Consider the following 19638-nt stretch of genomic DNA (forward strand, 5'->3'; position numbering starts at 1 on the left):
AGAGGACAAGAGAGCCTGAGAATATACTTGTTACATTTTTTCTTTGATGGCTACTTGACCTTTCAAATCACACCTTGAGGCTGGCTGATGAGGACTGAGTTACCCCAATAGACAAATTTTAAGCATTCAAAATGTCAATACCTATTTATCTTTACTGCCATCCACCTCCCCCCCCCATACATTCATTACAGTTCATTGTAGGTTGCAACATTTTCTTGTAACTATTTTTTTAATATTATTTGTTGTTTTGCTTCACTGAATTTAAGTTTTTTTAAACTGTGAAATACTTTTGGGGAAAGTGGGGTTGCTTGTTTTTATATCTGTATTCTTACTGGAAAAGAGCAAGCTACCCATACATCCAAGTTAAAAAATAATGGTATTTAAAACAACCAAGGCCTTTCCTCCCCAAAACACACCAGCTGAAATCCAGAAATCCTGACCCTATTGAAATAACTGGAAATTTTGCCAGTGACTTCAATAGGGCCAGGATTTCCCCCCAAATACTTAATTACTCATAGATGGCCAACTCCAAACTAAAAAAATAATAATAAAAATGCCCCTTTAAAAAACAAGGGCCCAATCCTACAAACTTTACTTGGATGAGTTGCCGGGATTCTTTGTGAGTAAGGTTAGTCCGGATTAATCCTGCTCAATGCACTGCTCATGTTAGTAGTGGTGGTCCCTTTGAAGTTACCATGACTGCTTGCATAAGACAAGCATTATCTGGCTCATTGCATTTAGCAGTGAATGGATCACTGTGTAAGACTGGTGTGCCTTTACGTGCCTTATAAAATGATACACATTTTTGATATGTAATGTGCTAATTTGTATTCTCTTTATATTTGCATTCTATAATGTATCATTGGGGTGGAGTGTGTGTATGTTAAAAAGGTTTTTTTTGGTATGGAAAAGGTAATAAAGCAAACAACTCCACTGTGCTATAAACTCATAAATGGCATGCACATATAAATACGCACATACACACTACAGGCCGTTGCCACTAGGTCTGAAGTGTTGTCTTCCTTTGACTATTGTTACCAATCAACAGCATGATCATGACTACCTTACACATGCAGACTCGCCATTCAAGTCAATGGGGCTTGTCCCAAGTGAAGTCTTCGCGTTAGGACCCAGTGGAGAGCAAGTTTATTAAAAGGTCTGTAAGTGATTAGAAATCACCTTGCCTTGACTAAGACTTATATGTTGGTACAGGTCTGTCTCATCTTCCGCTGCGGTTATGTTCCGTGGTCAGGGTGTAAAGCGAAAACCGCATATAGTCAAAATCACATTGAGTTGAATGGCGGCGGAATCGCCCGCACTACAAGTACAGTATTAAAATAGTTATTTCTTTTTCTCTTTTTTTGTTTACCGACCGCGTAAAGCTGAAATTGAGCATGTTAAATGCGCGTAAGATGTGACAGACCTGTATCTTTAGTGCCCTGCTGCCTGCGATAAATAGGGCAGTACGTTTCTCTGCACATGGTCAAACTGTAACTCATTTGGGCCAATGTGGTGCAATAGGTTATCTTTTCTTGGGAAAGCCCTAGGAAGCAGCTGTGTCAGATAGCAAGCACTGGCTGCACAGACAGTGCACATTAAGCTGGAGTGTGGACCCTGCTACCATGCTTGAAAGGTTCTGTACTGTACAGTAGCAAGGTCCATGTGGCCAGTTAGTGCATGGCAGGCAAGTGCGCTGTAGATTTATAACCCAGTTTACTGTCCACTAATTGTCCATATAGACAAGTCCTTAATTATTTCTATACTACGTGAAACCATTGATTCAAGTCAATCGTGAGTTGAATACTTGAGAATACTTGGGAAAAAAGTCTGAAACTGGCTGCAAGTCTTTCACCTTTGAATGCAAAGCTAATTTTCAGTTTGCAGAGCTGAGACCCCTGCTGCGATCCCAACGACAAAATAAGTACGCTTTTCAGAAAAGTTGTGTGTTGAAAAAAAAACCACATAAAGCGGGTAAGTGTAGTGGTCTTCGCTTTCAGCTTAGTTTCTAAGTGTTCACTTTCACTCTATAGACCAAAGGTTATCTCTTTATTATAAGCATATGTATGGAGACATGCATGTACTAGCTGGTGTAAAAATGGTGTCAGGATCAAATCACTGACACCTGCAAACTAGAGAACTTCCAGTCATTTAGTAATGCTATACCCATACGTATAGGTTAGAGGATTTTGTGCACCACCAGAAAGAGATAGTAATGGAGAAGTCACAATGAGTCATGTTCCGGACATATCTACTGAACACATTTTTGGGTTGCTTCTCACCTTTATGTCATACAATCATCTCTAAGTGTATGTCTACACTTGGAGCTGGACGGTGTAATTTCCAACTCCAGGAAACACATCCATACTACCTCTGATCGAGCTCGTACACTAAATGTAGAAGTGTAGCCACAGCAGTGCGAGCAGCAGGAGAAGCTAACTATTCCAAGTATGATCCCGTCTGAGGCCCCAGATAAGTTCTTGGGGCAATCCGCCTGTCCCGCTGCTAGCATCACTGCAGCTACACTTCTGTTTTTCACGTTAGCTCTATCAGGCTTCACATGGGTATGTCTCTTTGAGCTACAAATTATGCTTTCCAACTCCAGTGTAAATATACCTTCAATAAGATTTTGTATGTGATCTCATTCACTTTTAGGACCAATGGTACACATGTATAAATACGTGGCACGGGGTTTTTCACACCAGCTAGAAGATGAAAACCCATTCACTTTAAGTTAAGGTCACTTCAATTCCAGGTGATAAACTGATTGAGATGACATCAGTTAGTAGTCAGTCAAATGCCAGAAGCAAAGGGGAAGGCCTGTGTACTGATAAAGCCAACAGTGTCACAGACTCTTTAAATTCATCTTCCCATACACACAGAGAAAAGCAGCAAGCACTTCAGATACATCAGAGCCTCTCAAAGATTCTTTTCCAGTACATTTACCTCTGCCAAGCCCTGCCCCTCCCCCAACACACAAGAATCCATTACTAAAGGGTCTAATCTCAGCTATCAGCACAGAGTGGCTTTTATGGAGCCATTAAACCATTTCTCTTGTTTACAGTGCCTGAAGAAAGATGTGAATTATGCCTGTGACAAAACAGGCGATAACATTTCTAAACTGGTATCAAAATGCAACCTGAAATACATTTAAGGGCAGGGACCCTACTTTGTGTTTTTTGTGATTTCTCTCACCTCCTATATGGGGGGGAGGAGCACTCACCTGATTATTCTAAGTAGGGACTAATTCTGTCACAACAGGTAGACTTTTTTGAGCCAAAAAAGATTTAAGTATACTAATTACATAATGGTGCATTCAAAAAAAGGCAAAATATTGGTTACTTCTCCGCTGATAAGATGTTCTACAATGGCTCTTACTGGCAGACATTAAAAACAAACAAACACTGGGTTCTCATGAGAACTGTAACACTATGATGCTCCAACAGCTACTTACTGTTTAAATGCACAGCCGGTAAATTCAGTATTCATAGTCCTGTATCAAGTACAACAGACCACAACACGGAAAACTCATTGGACAACATTCTAGGTAGGAATGTCAATCTTTATAAATATTCCTTTAGTATCTGTGAAGATATGAACTTCACCCTCAAACTGTAAGTGCCAGCATTCTGGATGGGTGAAGGTCACATGGCAAGTCAGAGATAGAGATTTTTTTGGATAACTTTGGTCTAGGCCACCTAGACCTTTTGTAGATAGTGGCCCAATGGCTGACGGGGATACAGTGCAGACAGCAGATCCTACTTGTGGTATGCTCTTATCCCACTCTGCACTAGCTGAAAGGGTTTAAAGTTAGTCTAGTCTAAAAGGTGTAGATGACAGGGGCAAGATCTTCATCTGAGAGGACTGGGGGCAATCTCTTGGAAAGACAGAGATGAAAAAAGGTGTTTCTGACCACTGATACAACTGGGGAAAGCAGAGGAAGAGATAGAGATGAGCCAGGTCCCAAGATTGTGGATTGCTCTGAAAATGGTTGAGCAGATAAGCTAAATATATATTTCACCAGATTCTCAAAGTGCCTGCCCATCAGAATCATCTCTATCTGATCTCATCTGAGCTCCAGTCAACTGGACTTCATTTAGGTCCCAGTCTCTACCAGATAACAGGAGAACAGTCACAGACTGGCTATCTAACATACTGATGAGTTACATCAGCATAATCTCATGAGCTATCCCAGCAGTTTCATATAAAAATTGAACAGAAGAGATGAAGGACTGAGCCGTGTGGAACTCCACCGTTTAGGAAAGGAGTTTTCTAAAGCTACTTTGTTGATGGTTCTTAAGTAAATTTGTAGAACTCCATAAGGTAATTCTTTCCACCCTGTGGCTGTATCTGCAAAGCAGCAGCAGCAAAAGCCACTGAAAAAAGTAAAGCAACAGGACTCAGGACATGTGGCCTCTGTCCATTCCCCTAGGGTGGTTACTGGCCACCATGATTAGCTCTATTTCTATGCACTGATCCAGTTTTAAGATTAACTGGAAGGGAACTTGAGGATATCCAATGTCATTGGAGTTGACCTACTACCCCCTTCTCAATGATCTGTCCCAGAAATGGGACCTTCAAGAACTGGGAATTGCTTGGCATACATATTAGATATTATACCATCTGATTCAGTTTTGCTTTGGCTTCAAATCCAATCCCTCCAGCCCTCAACAGTCCAGTGGATAGAAACAGCATGGGACGTCTTTTTTGGAAGCTAATTCTGTATGATGAGCCCAAGCACCTGATTTCAGAGCCAACTGGCAATAAGGGAATATGTGGGCAAGATGGAGCTATTAGAGAACCTCATCAAACAAAAGGAAAATAACCAGCTTTGAAGTGAGCTGCCACCTTTATGTAAATCACAAATGCACTTTAGTAACATTTAAAAATTCAGTCTATATGACAAAGCACATGACTATTCTGTCTCCCTGCCTATAACACATAGTGTAATGCACATTGATTCATGGTCCAGTGGAATATGCAAAAACGTTTTAAACATTGCATAAATGCTACATAACACAGCATGAAGCAGACTAAAGCAGTCATTAAAGTCCTCTTTGGACAAAAAAAAAATGTCAGAATACATGGGCGTCTCTCTTCCATCTCTACCCTAATTGCTCTCACCATGACAAGGTATGACAGGAGAAAAAATGTTGACTATAAATCTCACCTAGATTTATAACAGAGTAGTAGATCAAGATAAAATCGCATTGTAAGTGAAAGTTAATTTCTGTTCCACTGAAAGACTTAGGATAGGAGAAAAAATAGAAAGGTAATTTCCTCCAGTTCTGATACCTATGAAAATACTGAATGCTTATGGCCCTCACTAAAATCTGTATTACTGGAGGAGTTTACATTAGCAAACATTGCCATATTAGAATCATTTTCTCTAGCTGCACGGGTGACATTTAAAAAAAAGAATTGCAAAGAAACAGGAGATTAATGACTAAGAAAGGTATCAGTAAGCACTTATTTAAATTAGCTAATTAATTACACTGACCTTTCACCTCTAGGACATTATAGTTCTAAATTTCCACCACAGTTATTCCAAATGTTTCAGCATGAACTGTCATGAACAAATAGCCTTTGAGTAACACAGGTCCAAGACTAAAAAGAGGTTTGCTGTGCAGTGGCTAAAGAACAGAGTGGGCTTCAGTGGAGCTGGGCACCACAGTTGCGCTGGATGCTTTGTTGAACGTTATGGCTCATCACCACCTTATATACTGAAAAGAAATGTCACATTACCTTCCAAAGAGCTGGTATATACTACAGCTTATCTACATGAGGAAATTGACCGGCACAGCTATAACAGCAGTATAATTATATTGCTATAGCAATGCTGGTGGAACTCCCCATATGAACACTCTATTCCGGAGTAAAACTGACTTTATTCCAGTACAATTAAAGCAGACCTGTTATACTGGAATAAAGTCAATTTTATTCCAGAATAGAGAGAGTCTCTACATGGGGAGTTATATTGACATTGCTATAATGGTATAATTATGCTGCTGCTATAGTTGTGCTGGTCCCCGTGTAGACAAGTTCTTATTCACCAATTTCCTGCCTATCAGGCTGCTGAAAACAATCCTCCTGAATCCTCTCTGCATTTATCTATTCATGGGAATAATATAACTGATTCATTAGTTAATGTGTTGCTTCTAAAGCATGGATGTGAAGGGGACACTTGGAAAGTTTTGCTGGCTTAACTATACTGGTATAGTTAAACCAGCAAAACCCTCCTCCTGTGGATGCAGTTATATCAGTTTCTGGCATAAGCTATACTGGTATAAAGCACAGGTACACCAGAATAATTCTGTCCACACTAGAGCTTACATTAGCATCACTTAATAGATTTTTTTTTAATTGAAACATTAATAGACTAGTTGTAATCTTTCTAGTGTAGACAAGCCCTTATTTGCATGACCATGCAGTCATTATAGTACAAAATGCTACATTCAGAATTAGAGGAGTACACCTGCAATGTTCTGATGATGTAATTCTACTGAAGGCACAACTGAGATCAATCCAGATATTATTAGCCACATAGCTTCTTGCTCAAAAAGCCATTACAAACATTGAATCTATCTCCCCTTGTAAGTATTCTCACAATTCTTATCAAACTGTCTGTACTGGGCTATCTTGATTATCACTTCAAAAGTTTTTTTCTCTTACTTAATTGGCCTCTCAGAGTTGGTAAGACAACTCCCACCTGTTCATGCTCTCTGTATGTGTGTATATATATCTCCTCAATATATGTTCCACTCTATATGCATCCGAAGCAGTGGGCTGTAGCCCACGAAAGCTTATGCTCTAATAAATTTGTTAGTCTCTAAGGTGCCACAAGTACTCCTGTTCTTAAAACTAGATAAGCTTGCCCAAAGGGGAAGCCAGCTGGCTGGGGCATGGGGGAAGCTTTCAGTAAATGCCAATGAAAGTTAACCTGTTTCTAAAACAACAAAGACTAAGCAATTACAAAGCAAACTTTTCAATGGCCTGCCAGTAAACACCTTGTTAGGACACTATTAGTCATTTGGTCTAAATTGTTTTAGCTACAAATAGACTGAAAATCCACATTATTTAGGGAAGATTCTGTCAACACTGTAAAAAAAGGAAATTATTAATTTGGCACGTGATTTCATAGACTCATAGACTTTAAGGTCAGAAGGGACCATTATGATCATCTGGTCTGACCCTCTGCATGCTGCAGGCCATAAAACCGTCCCTACCCCTTCCCTGGACTCTGCTGCTGAAGTCCCCAATCCTGTTATTAGTGACTTCAACCGGCAGAGACCCTCCTGCTAGAGATCCCTGCCCCATGCTGCGGAGGAAGGCGAAAAACCTCCAGAGGCTCAGCCAATCTGCCCTGGAGGAAAATTCCTTCCCGACCCCAAATATGGCGATCAGTAAGACCCCGAGCATATAGGCAAGAGTCTCCATCCTGACCCCTTTTAGCCATTATGCTATTTACCTACCATTGCTTGGTTTTCCTTGACTACTATGTTTTACCATTAAACCATTCCCTCCATAAACTTATCTAACTTAATCTTAAAACCAGACAGGTCCCTCGCCCCCACCGTTTCCCTCGGAAGGCCGTTCCAATATTTCACCCCTCTGACGGTCAGAAACCTTCGTCTAATTTCAAGCCTGAACTTCCCCACGGCCAGTTTATATCCATTCGTTCTTGTATCCACGTTAGTACTAAGCTGGAATAATTCTTCTCCCTCCCTTGTATTAATCCCTCTAATATATTTAAAGATAGCAATCATATCCCCTCTCAGCCTTCGCTTTGTCAGACTAAACAACCCAAGCTCCTCTAGTCTCCTTTCATACGTCAGGTTTTCCATTCCTCTGATCATCCTAGTGGCCCTTCTCTGCACCCGTTCCAGTTTGAGTTCATCTTTTTTAAACATGGGAGACCAGAACTGCACACAGTACTCCAAATGAGGTCTCACCAGCGCCTTGTACAATGGAAGCAGGACCTCCTTATCCCTACTAGATATACCTCGCCTAATGCATCCCAAGACAGCATTGGCTTTTTTCACCGCCACGTCATATTGTCGACTCATAGTCATCCTGCGGTCTACAAGGACCCCTAGGTCCTTCTCCTCTTCCGTTACTTCTAACCAATGCGTCCCCATCTTGTAACTAAAATTGTTATTAGTCATCCCCAAATGCATCACCTTACACTTTTCACTATTAAATTTCATCCTATTTCTGATACTCCAATTCACAAGCTCATTTCAGTTAGTTCACATACCCCTATCCTCCCACCCCCATAAAGTTTCAACCTGTAGTCCAGAAATGCATTGAGATATTTTATTCGGTATGCGTTACAGCTATTGACACAGTTTGCTAGTCTCTGAACGCAGCAATCTTGAAGAAATGCTGTCACAGGCAGTATTTTACACTGATTTATGTTCCCCCTTCATGTTTCATTCGAGACATTTACCTGTCTGAGTTTATGAGACTCGCAATTACAAGCGATGGAGGGGAGAACGCTGGTACTAGTGGCAGATGCCCTGACTTCAGTACAATAATTACTCCAAAGCAAACATCTTTGGAGAAAGTTAACTTGTTGCTAAATGCCAGAGCGCTAGATAACTATGGGGCTAATGCAACAAATTTTTCAGACTGCTGATGGGAAGGAAGGGATAGAGTATGAAGCAATTAGCGCCAAATTCAGGCCTTTGGATAAATAGGTGTTCCACTGATGGATCCCCTTATGGAAAAGTCCTATCTTAACTGGGATGAAACCAATTGGGTTCTACATAAATTACTCTGAAGACCTATGGAATTTAACAGATAATGGAATTATTCTTAATTAATTCAATGGTACCAGGATGGCAGCCCCCAAAACTGTATAGAAATGCAAAAGACTCTTCTTTTGCATCACACTAGACCCAGGTTCCAAAATCATACATTAAGATTTAGCATAATTACCTCTGACAGTCATGCGAGTATGTGGGTTAAATGAGTCCAGACAGGGAATGGGAGTGTCTCTTTGGGACTTAGGAAATGAAAACAATGTCCTGGAGGAAAACCTTCAAAAGAAGCCAAGTTTGAGGAGGAAGTTTAAGCTCTTGTGTTTCTGTTTGTGAGTTATCAATAAAGCCAAATCCCAGGGAGGAGAGGCGTTTGGGCACTAAATCAGGGCCTGTGTACTCTGCTGAGAACAAGATATGTATCCAGCCATTCACACTAAGCTAGAGAATGTAGTAGGCACTCAGATATTATGATGATGGGAGCCATAAGCACATCTATACAATAAAGAGTCCAGAATTCTCATCTGGAAGCCTAGAATGTCTGTTGAGTCAGTGTGAAACAATGGAAACAGCTACAAGCATGGTTGAGAGCGCTCTGGCCCCACTCCAAAAAGGCACTTGGCCAGGTTTATTCCATTCAGGTCCACAAAACTCCTGCCAAACCCTGTAGCCCCTAAACTCACCTGCTGCCTAAGTGTTCAGGGTAAGAGTTACCTAGGCAGCTATGTTTCTGTCTCTGAGAATGCCTACTGCTGCCTCACTGTAGGCATCTAGATACCTATCTCCAGCCTGAGCCCATTCGTAAAGTGGGAGAAGACAGGCCTTTGCTTGCCCGTTTCACATGAGTAGATAGATAATATCCCTGCTGCAGTTTTCAGTAAGTAGGTTTGTCATTTCTGTATTTAGTGCTATAGAATTCTTCCAGAAGAGCTTTAGGGTCAAACTTGGCAACTTATTATTTTTCTCTAGGGACAACTGGTGTCTGAAGGAAAATTTGGGAAACTTGGTTGAGACTTTCACCTGAGCCCCTGAACTAACCAGAACTTTGCCTATATTTTTCTTTTTAGCACATCATTTAATGAATAGATCACTTAAATGCAAAACCTATAAAAACTATTATTGTAAAGAGAAACTTCCTTTCCTCCCCACCCTCAAAAGAAAAAGAACAAACAGTAATTAGCAGGACATACAGCAGAACCTACTCAGGCCTGCCAATTCTGGGGAGTTTCCACTCACATTTTTCTAGTTTTTTTTAAAAATGTTTTCTCACTTCCCAGTAGCTTAGTGACAAATCCACATAAAGAACAGAGCAAACAGGAGAGGGAGGCTAATCTTGTGTGTAAGAAAGAGGACTGGGAGTCAGGAAACTAGATTCCGTTCCTGGTTTTTGTGTGAACCTGAGCAAGACACTTGGGCCTACATTTTCAAAAGATGGCCTCTGATTTTGGGTACCTCTGTTTTGGTAGCCCAACTTGAGAAATCTTAATCATTGTATGTTAGTTCCCTCACCAGTAAAATCGAAATAACGATATTTCCATACCTCACAATGATGTTGTGAGGATAAACACATTCATATCTGTCAGGTGCTTAGATACTATGAAGGGAAATGCCATAGAGAAACCTATAAACAGTAACATTGACTACACAAAATGCTGTCCCATGCACAAAGTAAACAAACTGAAAGTCTTATTTTAGCCTCTCTCAGTTGTAGAGAAGTATTAAAAATAACAAGAGTAAGTACATTTTCAAAGTATTATTTTTAAATTGACCGTGTCTTTTTAATAGCGAGAGAAAATAAAATATGTGTCAACAAAACATGCTATAGCTTAGCTCTAAATTCTACAGACAGCACACATAGGGTTGCCAGGTGTCCAGTTTTCAACCAGAAAGTTTGATGGAAAGGGGACCTATACAGTGTCCGGTCATATGTACTGACCAGACACCAAAAGTCCAGTTACCACAGGTGGGGGGCCAAGGGAGGAGGCGCTGGGTCATCAACTCACGCCAGCCCCTACTCAGCTGGGGCTGCCTCCTACCTGCATCTCGTGGGCAGGCAGGCTCCTGGAGCAAAGGGAGCCCAGCTGGTAGGGGGGAGGGAGGTAGACAGTACTGAGCAAGGAGGAAGAGGGAGGGGGAAGAGCAGTGAGTGACGGGGTGGGGCCTCAGAGAGAAGAGGCAGAGCATGGATGGGGCCTCGGGGGAAAAGGGGGAGGTTCCAGCTTTCCTGCTGTGGCGTCCAGTTTTCAGAATTTAAAAAGCTGGCAACCCTATGCACATAATGCACATCAAGTTTTATAAGCAAACATAAAAGTAATTAATCAGATTCCAACCCTGTTAACCTTGCTCAATCATATACTGTAGTTCCAAGAAAGAGAACAAGAATCCTTGAACTTGGTATGCATCTTTTTTTCAAAATTTGCCAAATCACTGAGGCCTGAATTCAACACAGCAGTGTAAATTTTGTTTGCTGACTTCGAGTGTTTAACTCTTACTCTCTAAGGATAAGCTACACTCAGGTAAAGCCCAGGCAGAAAGTGGCTGCTCTCTTTGTACTCCAACAACACATGGTGCCCCTCCCCTTTGCACTGGCCCGCAGAGCTGACCAGATAAGTAAGATACAGTCCGGTGTGCTGCCTTTGCATACCTAGGAACTCAGGGATATGTCTTCCCTGCACAGTTAAGCCAGCAATTGGCACCAAGGTTAGCCTCAACCAGATATAAGCATTCTCTCCTGCAATGCTATATTCTCATAACTGTGTCGCCACTCACCCATAGGTATCTGGGACATATCCCTTGTTTTTTTGTGATGAGTAACAGTCATTTGTATCAGCTGCAGGGGAACTGTGGGAAGGGCTATTCGGACCAGTGATTTTGCCTACATCTTCACTGTGTATGAGTGAATGTGTATGAGTTCCAGCCCGAGATAAAGTTGAGCTCACGCTCTAACGTCCAACCCCCAGACAGGTAAGCTAACCTGGGCTTAAAGCACCTCGGTTTTTCTATGTGAATGGAGGGAACAGTTGAGCTAATTATGCAATGAAGACATATCAGAGTGCCTAACCTCCTGTGAGCTGTGCATGCAAGGCAGTGTCGGGCTTTTGGTGATTAGACTAGCCTACCATTTTATTGACATCCTGGAGGGTTGCTGATCCCACCTACAAGAAATTGGGGGCCCTAGTGGGAAGTTTATATACAGTATTAGGATTGATTATATGACAGTTTACTTCCTCCAAAACAAAACAAAAAAACAACAACACAGCACTATGGTACAGAACCATAACATATATATCAAGTCATCATTAATATTTGCACTGCTCCATAATAGCATTGTTGCACATCTGAAGCCTGTGCACTCTTCCAGGAGACTAGGAAGTTGTCAAGTAGATTTTCCCCTGAAATCAGTCTCAGCCTTAAATCAATGGGAGATCTATTTAGAGACCTTACTTGGGAAAATGTGCTAACATTGTAGACACATTATAAATGACACATTAGCAAAAATACCATTTAGGCAATAACTCAGCTTAAACAACGCCAGAGAGTAAAAAGGAAGACTGAAGCTCAAATCTAAGTCTGTAGTCCATTCTATATTCAAGTCTGTTCTGATAAGTATCAGAGGGGTAGCCGTGTTAGTCTGAATCTGTAAAAAGCAACAGAGGGTCCTGTGGCACCTTTAAGACTAACAGAAGTATTGGGAGCATAAGCTTTCGTGGGTAAGAACCTCACTTCTTCAGATGCAAGAAGTGAGGTTCTTACCCACGAAAGCTTATGCTCCCAATACTTCTGTTAGTCTTAAAGGTGCCACAGGACCCTTTGTTCTGATAGACTGTAAAAGTCTAGCTATTGCAAAACCAATCTATTCAGTCTCCACTGGACAAGACGTAGGTCACTGCAGTGACTCAGGAGAACTTATCGCCAGCTGATTATTACTATAATTCTATAAGCAGTTAAAGAAAGAAGCCATTATGAAAATTTTCAGAGATACCTAAAATTAGACATTTTAATAAGTGTAGTGATGTTCAGAGGTGCTGAGCAGTGACAGCCCACTGAAGTCAATGGACTTGCGGCGACCTACAATAATAGAGGCCTAATTCTTATTGAACGGAGGTCACTTAAGACTCCTTTACAAGGCCAGAATAGTGTAAAGTGACCTTAGTGTAAATGAGATTCAGGTCTGAATTCACACTTATATTTCAACATGTGCCTGAATGCAGTTGCTCCTTAAGCTGCAGGTTAAACCTTTGCACGCAAACTCACAATGCACACAACCGCATCAGATCTGTACTGCATACATCTAACAGTCCCAAATAGTTTCAGCTGTGAAACTTACTGAGGTAGTTAACACCTTAGCTCCTGCTAGTGGTTTGGCTGGAGGAAATGTTCTTCAAGGCTGGATTAATAAGAAAACATCACATCAATTTCCATTCTGAAGATTTTCTTTACAGTGGGATAAAAGTCAGAAACATTTTATTTTTAAGCCAAAAGTTAGTCTGTAGAAAAGCAGCAACATTTGCATAAAGACCCTAAAATTTGCAAAATTGGCAAGTTTCTTGCACATGCACATTTCCAGAATCCTTGATCATGACCCATAATACTTAAAGTTAAATTCAAAGAAGACAAACCCAGTCAGTAAGCAACCTGCCTGTTCAGTGACTCCATGACTTGGCAGTAAATGCTATAACTCTCAAAATATTTCACCACATTAACTTACCAGTAACTACATTTCCTGAATAAGTTCAAAAACAGTAAAAAGGAGTAAGATGACCAGAAATAAAGTTGCTAATGGTTCACTCATTTCTAACATGGATAGCCTAAGCATAGAGAACTGGTTGATACACAAGAATGAAAATGTTCTACACTGCTCTGATTTACTCCTGTCTTCACCTTCATTCAAGGTCAATCTAATAGCAGATAATGGTAAGAGGTGATGTGCGAAAGACACAAAGCTTGAGATGGGCTAGGAAAAATTGACCTAATTCTTTCTCAGGCAAAGCTTCCATTCACCAAATATAAACTACGAGTTCAGAGTCTATACCTTCAAATAGACTCCAGTATTCTGTCCAAAGTTTTAAGACACATTTTATTTCTACAGCTTTAGACTGTTAGTATACAAGTATTCAGGACTGATGAGATTGACCACCACTTAATTATACTTCCTCCATAATATATGTTCATTTGTTATATACCAGTGCCATTTGATTTATCAGTCCAGTAAGACTACTTCCCAATCATGTGAAGCAAAGAGATCCTAAATGAAGGGACACGGATCCTTGACATCAGGGACATTGTGTGTATTTCATCGGCTTTACGGTTTGTCCTTAGAGGACGTGGATGCATTGTGCATCACAGCCTCCTCAAGCTGTCAATACTTAATGTATCTGGGACAGTCATTCTTTCCTTTTCCCTTTCCCTCCTCCACTTCCCTATGAAAAACTCAGATTTGACTGCTGGGGACTATGACACTTGTCTTAAGTTGCTGATGCAGCAAACAGAAGGAAGAACAAATGAAATACATTTTAAATATATATTTATTTTATCCATGGAAACAAACACAGTAGTAGAGGTGGGCCCGAGTTCCAAAATTGGATCTGGGTTTCAAACACCCCAAAAGGTTAATGACGTTCACATTTAGGGGGTTAGTTTGGGCCCCTTCTTCAGTACAAAATATGTTCTCTAATGAGACTGTATGGGAAGTAGTTAACTTTAAGGAGCATAAATGTTTGTGTCAAAATAGGCTGACAGAGTCCCTTTAATTTGCATTTTTGCTTTGTTTGTGAAAAAGATAGGAAAACAAATCAGCCACTTTTCTATTTACATTCATTAACACAAACAAGATCATAACAGATACTTCATACGTTTGATCCTATAGACAAATGACTGTCCTTTTAGACATCAAAATAATTATAACTGTCAGAAGGACTCTGGCAAGGGCCTAGAAGTTGCACTGTCTGGATGGCTTGTGTATTTCCCGGATTGGAAGATCCACAGAATTCTAGATGGAACTTCCTCAGAGAGAGGGAATGGGAGTTATTTTGCAAAACTGAAAATTCCCCATTTTGAATAAAGTATGTTTAAATTTTGTTTTTATGTAAACAGCCTTCAGGAAGTTATTTGACAGCCTTAAGAAATTACCATTTCAGAGGGGAAAAGGTTATATGCTTCATCTTTGACCTAGGAGACAGCTTTATCACAGGATGGGATGACTGAAGTTTATTCATTAGCTGATAACCTCTCGTGCAACCCAAGCCATTAATCTGCACTAAAACCATGAATGAGAATGGGGCTTTGAGGAAGAAAAACTGGGTTGGACTGGCCTGGAAGGGACGAACAAGTGCCTGGAGGACTCTATAGAGAAAACCAAGACAACATAGCAATGCTGTCCATTTACTTGGATTGTGCTACAGTCCCTAGCTCGCTGGACTATCAGGTCACTTCACATCTGGGCCCCACTGCCAAGTACTACACAGTCAAAGCACATCAACATAATAGGACTGCAGTCTCCGCTGGGATGGTGAAAGGCAACCTTACTCAGCAGTAAATGTTCACTTCACCGCACGAAGGCCATTTCAAAAGCAACAGCTCAGACTTAAGGGATTTGACTGCAGCAAAGTCCATCTCTGGATAAGAGCTAGCTACTTGTTTCACAGGACTATTGCCCCAATTGTACTAACCTAATTTATTATCAATATCACTGCAAGAAACCATAACAAGGCTTCAGAGCTAGAAATATAGTATAAAAATACAATGAGGAGAGAAAACAAAATCTGCTTACTAAAATCAAAACAAATCCATAAGCTTTCAAGATATTATTAGGACCACAGATGAAAAGCATTATGGACTCAGAAAGGCCTCGTGTTAAAACTTTTCCAAGAATTAAATTTAGCAAAAGCGAGAATAGGCTGAGCTGGGGTAGGTTTGAATAGTCCCAAAAATCCCCTAGAGAAAGGAAAAAACCCTGCTTAGCACAGGCTAATGCCCAAGGCTGAACCACAAATGAGCCCACAGAGTTCTCTAAAAGGCACCATTCACAAATGAATTTATTTTAAATAATTAAAAAAAACACACAAATACAGCAGCTAAAATATAATGTTAGTGAGTTCTGGAAGAAAGTCATCGTAAGGGAGAGATTGAAAGAGGTGAGGACATGTGAGGAGGCAGGAGGTAAGGGCCAGTCAATAACTGTTAACCTGACTCTGTAATAGAAATAAAATAAATAAATAATAATAATAGTAACAAATGCTTTCTACTACATAAAGCCTTTTATCCAGGGATCTCAAATCATTTTACAAGAGTTGATTAAGGGAGCTGTCCCACCTCGCTGTGAGGGATTCATACATTTTTGTATCCACTTCAAACTGAGGTACAGCAGTTAAGCAACTTGTCTGAGGCTAGGTCTACACTACCCACCTGAATCGGCGGGTAGAAATCGATCTCTCGGGGATCGAATTATCGCGTCTCGTCGGGACGCGACAATCGATCCTTGAAGCGACGCTCTTACTCCACCAACGTAAGGAGTAAGCGCCGTCGACGGGGAGCCGCGGAGGTCGATTTTGCCGCCATCCTCACAGCGAGGTAAGTCGGCTCCGATAGGTCGAATTCAGCTACGCTATTCGCGTAGCTGAATTTGCATATCTTAAATCAACCCTCCCCTGTAGTGAAGGCCTGCCCAGAGGTTAGAGAGAGTCAAGAGGCAGGAATAGAACCAAGGAGTCCTGTTTCCCTGACCCTTGTTCTGATCACCTAAAAATATCCCTCAGAGTTAGGTTCAAGCTAAACAAATAAATTCCATCAGTGTTTTGACAAAAAAAATCTGACCTAAAAGAGGAAGTCGTTTATAGCAAAGCACCAAAAAACAGCAAAATTGCTGCAGAAAGCACTATTAGTAAGAGTTATCTGAGAAATCTGGGCTAAGACTGAAAAACTCTTAAAGCCCCACTATCTAGGGTATTTGTCAAAGTGTTCCAGTACTGTGCCTGCAGAACTATATTAAAAGAAAAGGCATTTCTAGCAAGATTGATTTATCACAGGAAAATTGTGCACTGGTGTTAGCTATCTAGTCACTGCACCTTGAAAAACCAAAACACTAGCAACTGCACTTTCTAGGACATCTTGTTCTAGTAATACATAGTTACCAGCTGCCTAGGCAATGAATCACCACTTAAAATCAGGGGACAGAATGTTGAACTTAAAAAAATTGGATTTTTTTTTTCAGGCCACTAATGACTTTCTTGGGGATGCAAACTTACATGCCAATAAACTACACAGCATCATAAATACAGACAAAAATGAACACAGTATAAGTTGCTCCTTACAAAACTCTTATTGACTTTGATGGGAGCTGGATCGGGCCTAACATTGGAACTTACACTATACTGATATTTCCAATTCTGATTTAAAAATATCTTTCGCATCAAATAGCCAAGAATTAAATGATTATTAAGCATCCAGGAACTGCGCTCACAAGATATACGAGGGTAGATAGGAAAGTGTTACAGTTGTGTAAATTGTAGTTTGTGTAATTTGCTTTTAATATTTAATTCACCAAAAGAACAAGAAGAAAAAAATAGTTCTCATTTCATGGTACAGAAAAAAACTAACCATGATTTTGTGTATTACAAACATGGATGCAAATATTTTAATACTTCTCCTACTTACATAGGAGATAGAATACACTGTGCCTTTACTTAAAATGACAGAAGAACACAGCTACCTGAAGCCTATGTAAAAGATCTCTCTTTAACAGGCTTTTAAAGACTGCAAGCTGGAGAATCTAAAAAGCACAGCCCCTGAATAATTTAAGGATCCTGGCATCAGCAATGAAAGAACTTCTTTGCTAAACCTGAGGAAAAAAAGGTCTTGAAAGATCACATGCAAAATCATTACTAAAGAGTATTTTTCTTATCTTAAAGTTTAATCGGACACTGAGTAGAGAGAATTTTATAGCCAGCCTTACCGATTTACTGTCAACAGCTGAGGTCTAATATTAACATTTACCCCTTGGCAGAATTAAGTGAAAGCATTGAACAGTCAGGGAAAAAATACATAATCAAAAACAAAATAAAAAGAGAGCCTGGTCCACTTGGTAAAGCACAGCACAAATTCTCATTAGAAGAAAATTCAGTAATAGACAAAAGAAAAGTTTATCATGAATCTACATTTTAAGGGATGGAAAAACACCAAAAAGCAATGTAAATAAAAATTCTGAAACAAAACGCGAAACACACAACTTGCCATTAAGGGACCAGACTTCCTGGCTTGGTGCAGGGGTAATCCCTGTTTATAATCAAATGTACCAGGTTACTTTACAAATCAGTATGTTGCTGACAGTATGAGTTTTCACTGCCAGCTACATCCTGTAGCCATCTGACAATTTTATCAAAGCCTGCCTACCTCCTGTGTCTTTCATAGATACCATCAAACAATAGGAGGGGCAGGTAAAGTTTTAAAATCTCCACTCAAACTAAACAAGTTTTCAACCAATCTCATCATTAAATACAATTTTAGCTCCTACAATGGCAAGTCTGGGGCCCACTCTCCCTCAGCCTCGCATCTCTGAGATCTTTACCATTTATTAAAAGCGTTGCAGGATCTGGCCCCTGTCATCAGTATGTGTCAATGGACTTTAAACAATAGGAAATCTTATCCCAGAGAGATAACACAGACCACTTTTTCCTGGCATGTAATTACGCATTGGAGGTCAACACCAAAATAGGTTTATTGAACTCTGAGGAGAGCACTAGTCAAAAATATAGACATCATTTACAGAACACAGGATGGAATTTTTTTTCATTTTTGGAGTATTTTTATACTTATGATATATGCTACTTCTCATACACTTACCTTAAATCAAGCCACTGTTCCTCAAATATAGAATAAGCAGAAGAGCTCTGCAAAATACCAACTAGGAATTTCTCTGCTGCTGTATGAAGCAACAAAGCCGGACACTCAAGCTTAGCTGTAGACATAGTTGCAAAGCAAATAATTATCAACTAATTTTTTTTATGAAATTTGCCTGTTTCACCGTGTTTTTTTGTGAACAGATAGTGACATTCTAATGTGCTTCGCCATGGCATGTAGACATGCACTTATTCAGGCAAGGTGGGTTGTGTATCTACAGTAGGATATTTTTGATAAAGTTTCCCACTGTCATAAATGCCAGTTCAGTTTCAGCAGCGGTAGCCCTAACAAATAGAGGGATGCAAGCACCCAGTGTATTTTAAGTGCCATGTCATCTAACCCTGCTTAGTACTGGTCAAAAGATATGGTTCTTAAAAGCGCCAGCAAATGCCAACATCTCTTCTACATTAGCGCTTCCATCATTGCCAACACTGATGTTTTCAGCACTAGAAAAGTTTTGTCATCATTGCAACTACCTTGGGGTGTGGCTGGGAATAGTTTCCCCATCTTGCTTACGGCTGCTATTTGATTAGCAAGAGTTTCCTTCATGATGGGGTTAACACCACAAATTTACACCATATCTGAGGCCTATCTTTGAGTGGAAAGAGCTAGAAAGAAAATGTCACTACTTCTTGCACCTAATTTGTTCTCCCTTCTACTATTTGTAGATTATAATTCTGCAGGGCAGAATCTTGGGGTTTTTTTTTTTTTTTTTTTTTAATATGTTTTGTAAGCAACTTGGATGAAATTCTGTCTCTCTCACACACCCTTCGGTACAAAGCCCAACTAAAGAGGCTTTGTTCAAGGAACCTCACTGAAGTTAGGCCTATAAAATCCAGACAAGCATGGGGCAGCTGCCTCTGGGATGGCACAGTGGCCAGGACCTCCATTCCACTGGCCACATCTCTGTCCTTCATCTCCCCTCTTAGCTCACCTATATACCTGGCACAGAACCTACAGCTGACTCTACCTCTCGCATACAGTG

General features: G+C 40.4%; 1 protein-coding gene across 6 annotated transcripts in view; it reads right to left on the reverse strand.

Annotated features, from left to right (window-relative positions):
* The window catches only part of ETV1 (ETS variant transcription factor 1), a 75197-nt gene that overhangs the window by 39862 nt on the left and 15697 nt on the right, over positions 1 to 19638 (reverse strand). Inside the window, exon 1 of one of the 6 annotated variants that reach the window (XM_065583179.1) lies at positions 13087 to 13105. The exons of the other annotated variants lie outside the window; for them this stretch is intronic. Within the exon in view, the coding sequence (XP_065439251.1) occupies position 13087 (1 nt within the window). The 5' untranslated portion in view covers positions 13088 to 13105. Of the gene's footprint in view, positions 1 to 13086; positions 13106 to 19638 lie in introns of those variants that run through there. 6 annotated transcript variants of the gene reach the window in all.

This window comes from Chrysemys picta, chromosome 2 (genome assembly GCF_011386835.1).
Source record: "Chrysemys picta bellii isolate R12L10 chromosome 2, ASM1138683v2, whole genome shotgun sequence".
Taxonomy (NCBI): Eukaryota; Metazoa; Chordata; order Testudines; family Emydidae; genus Chrysemys; species Chrysemys picta.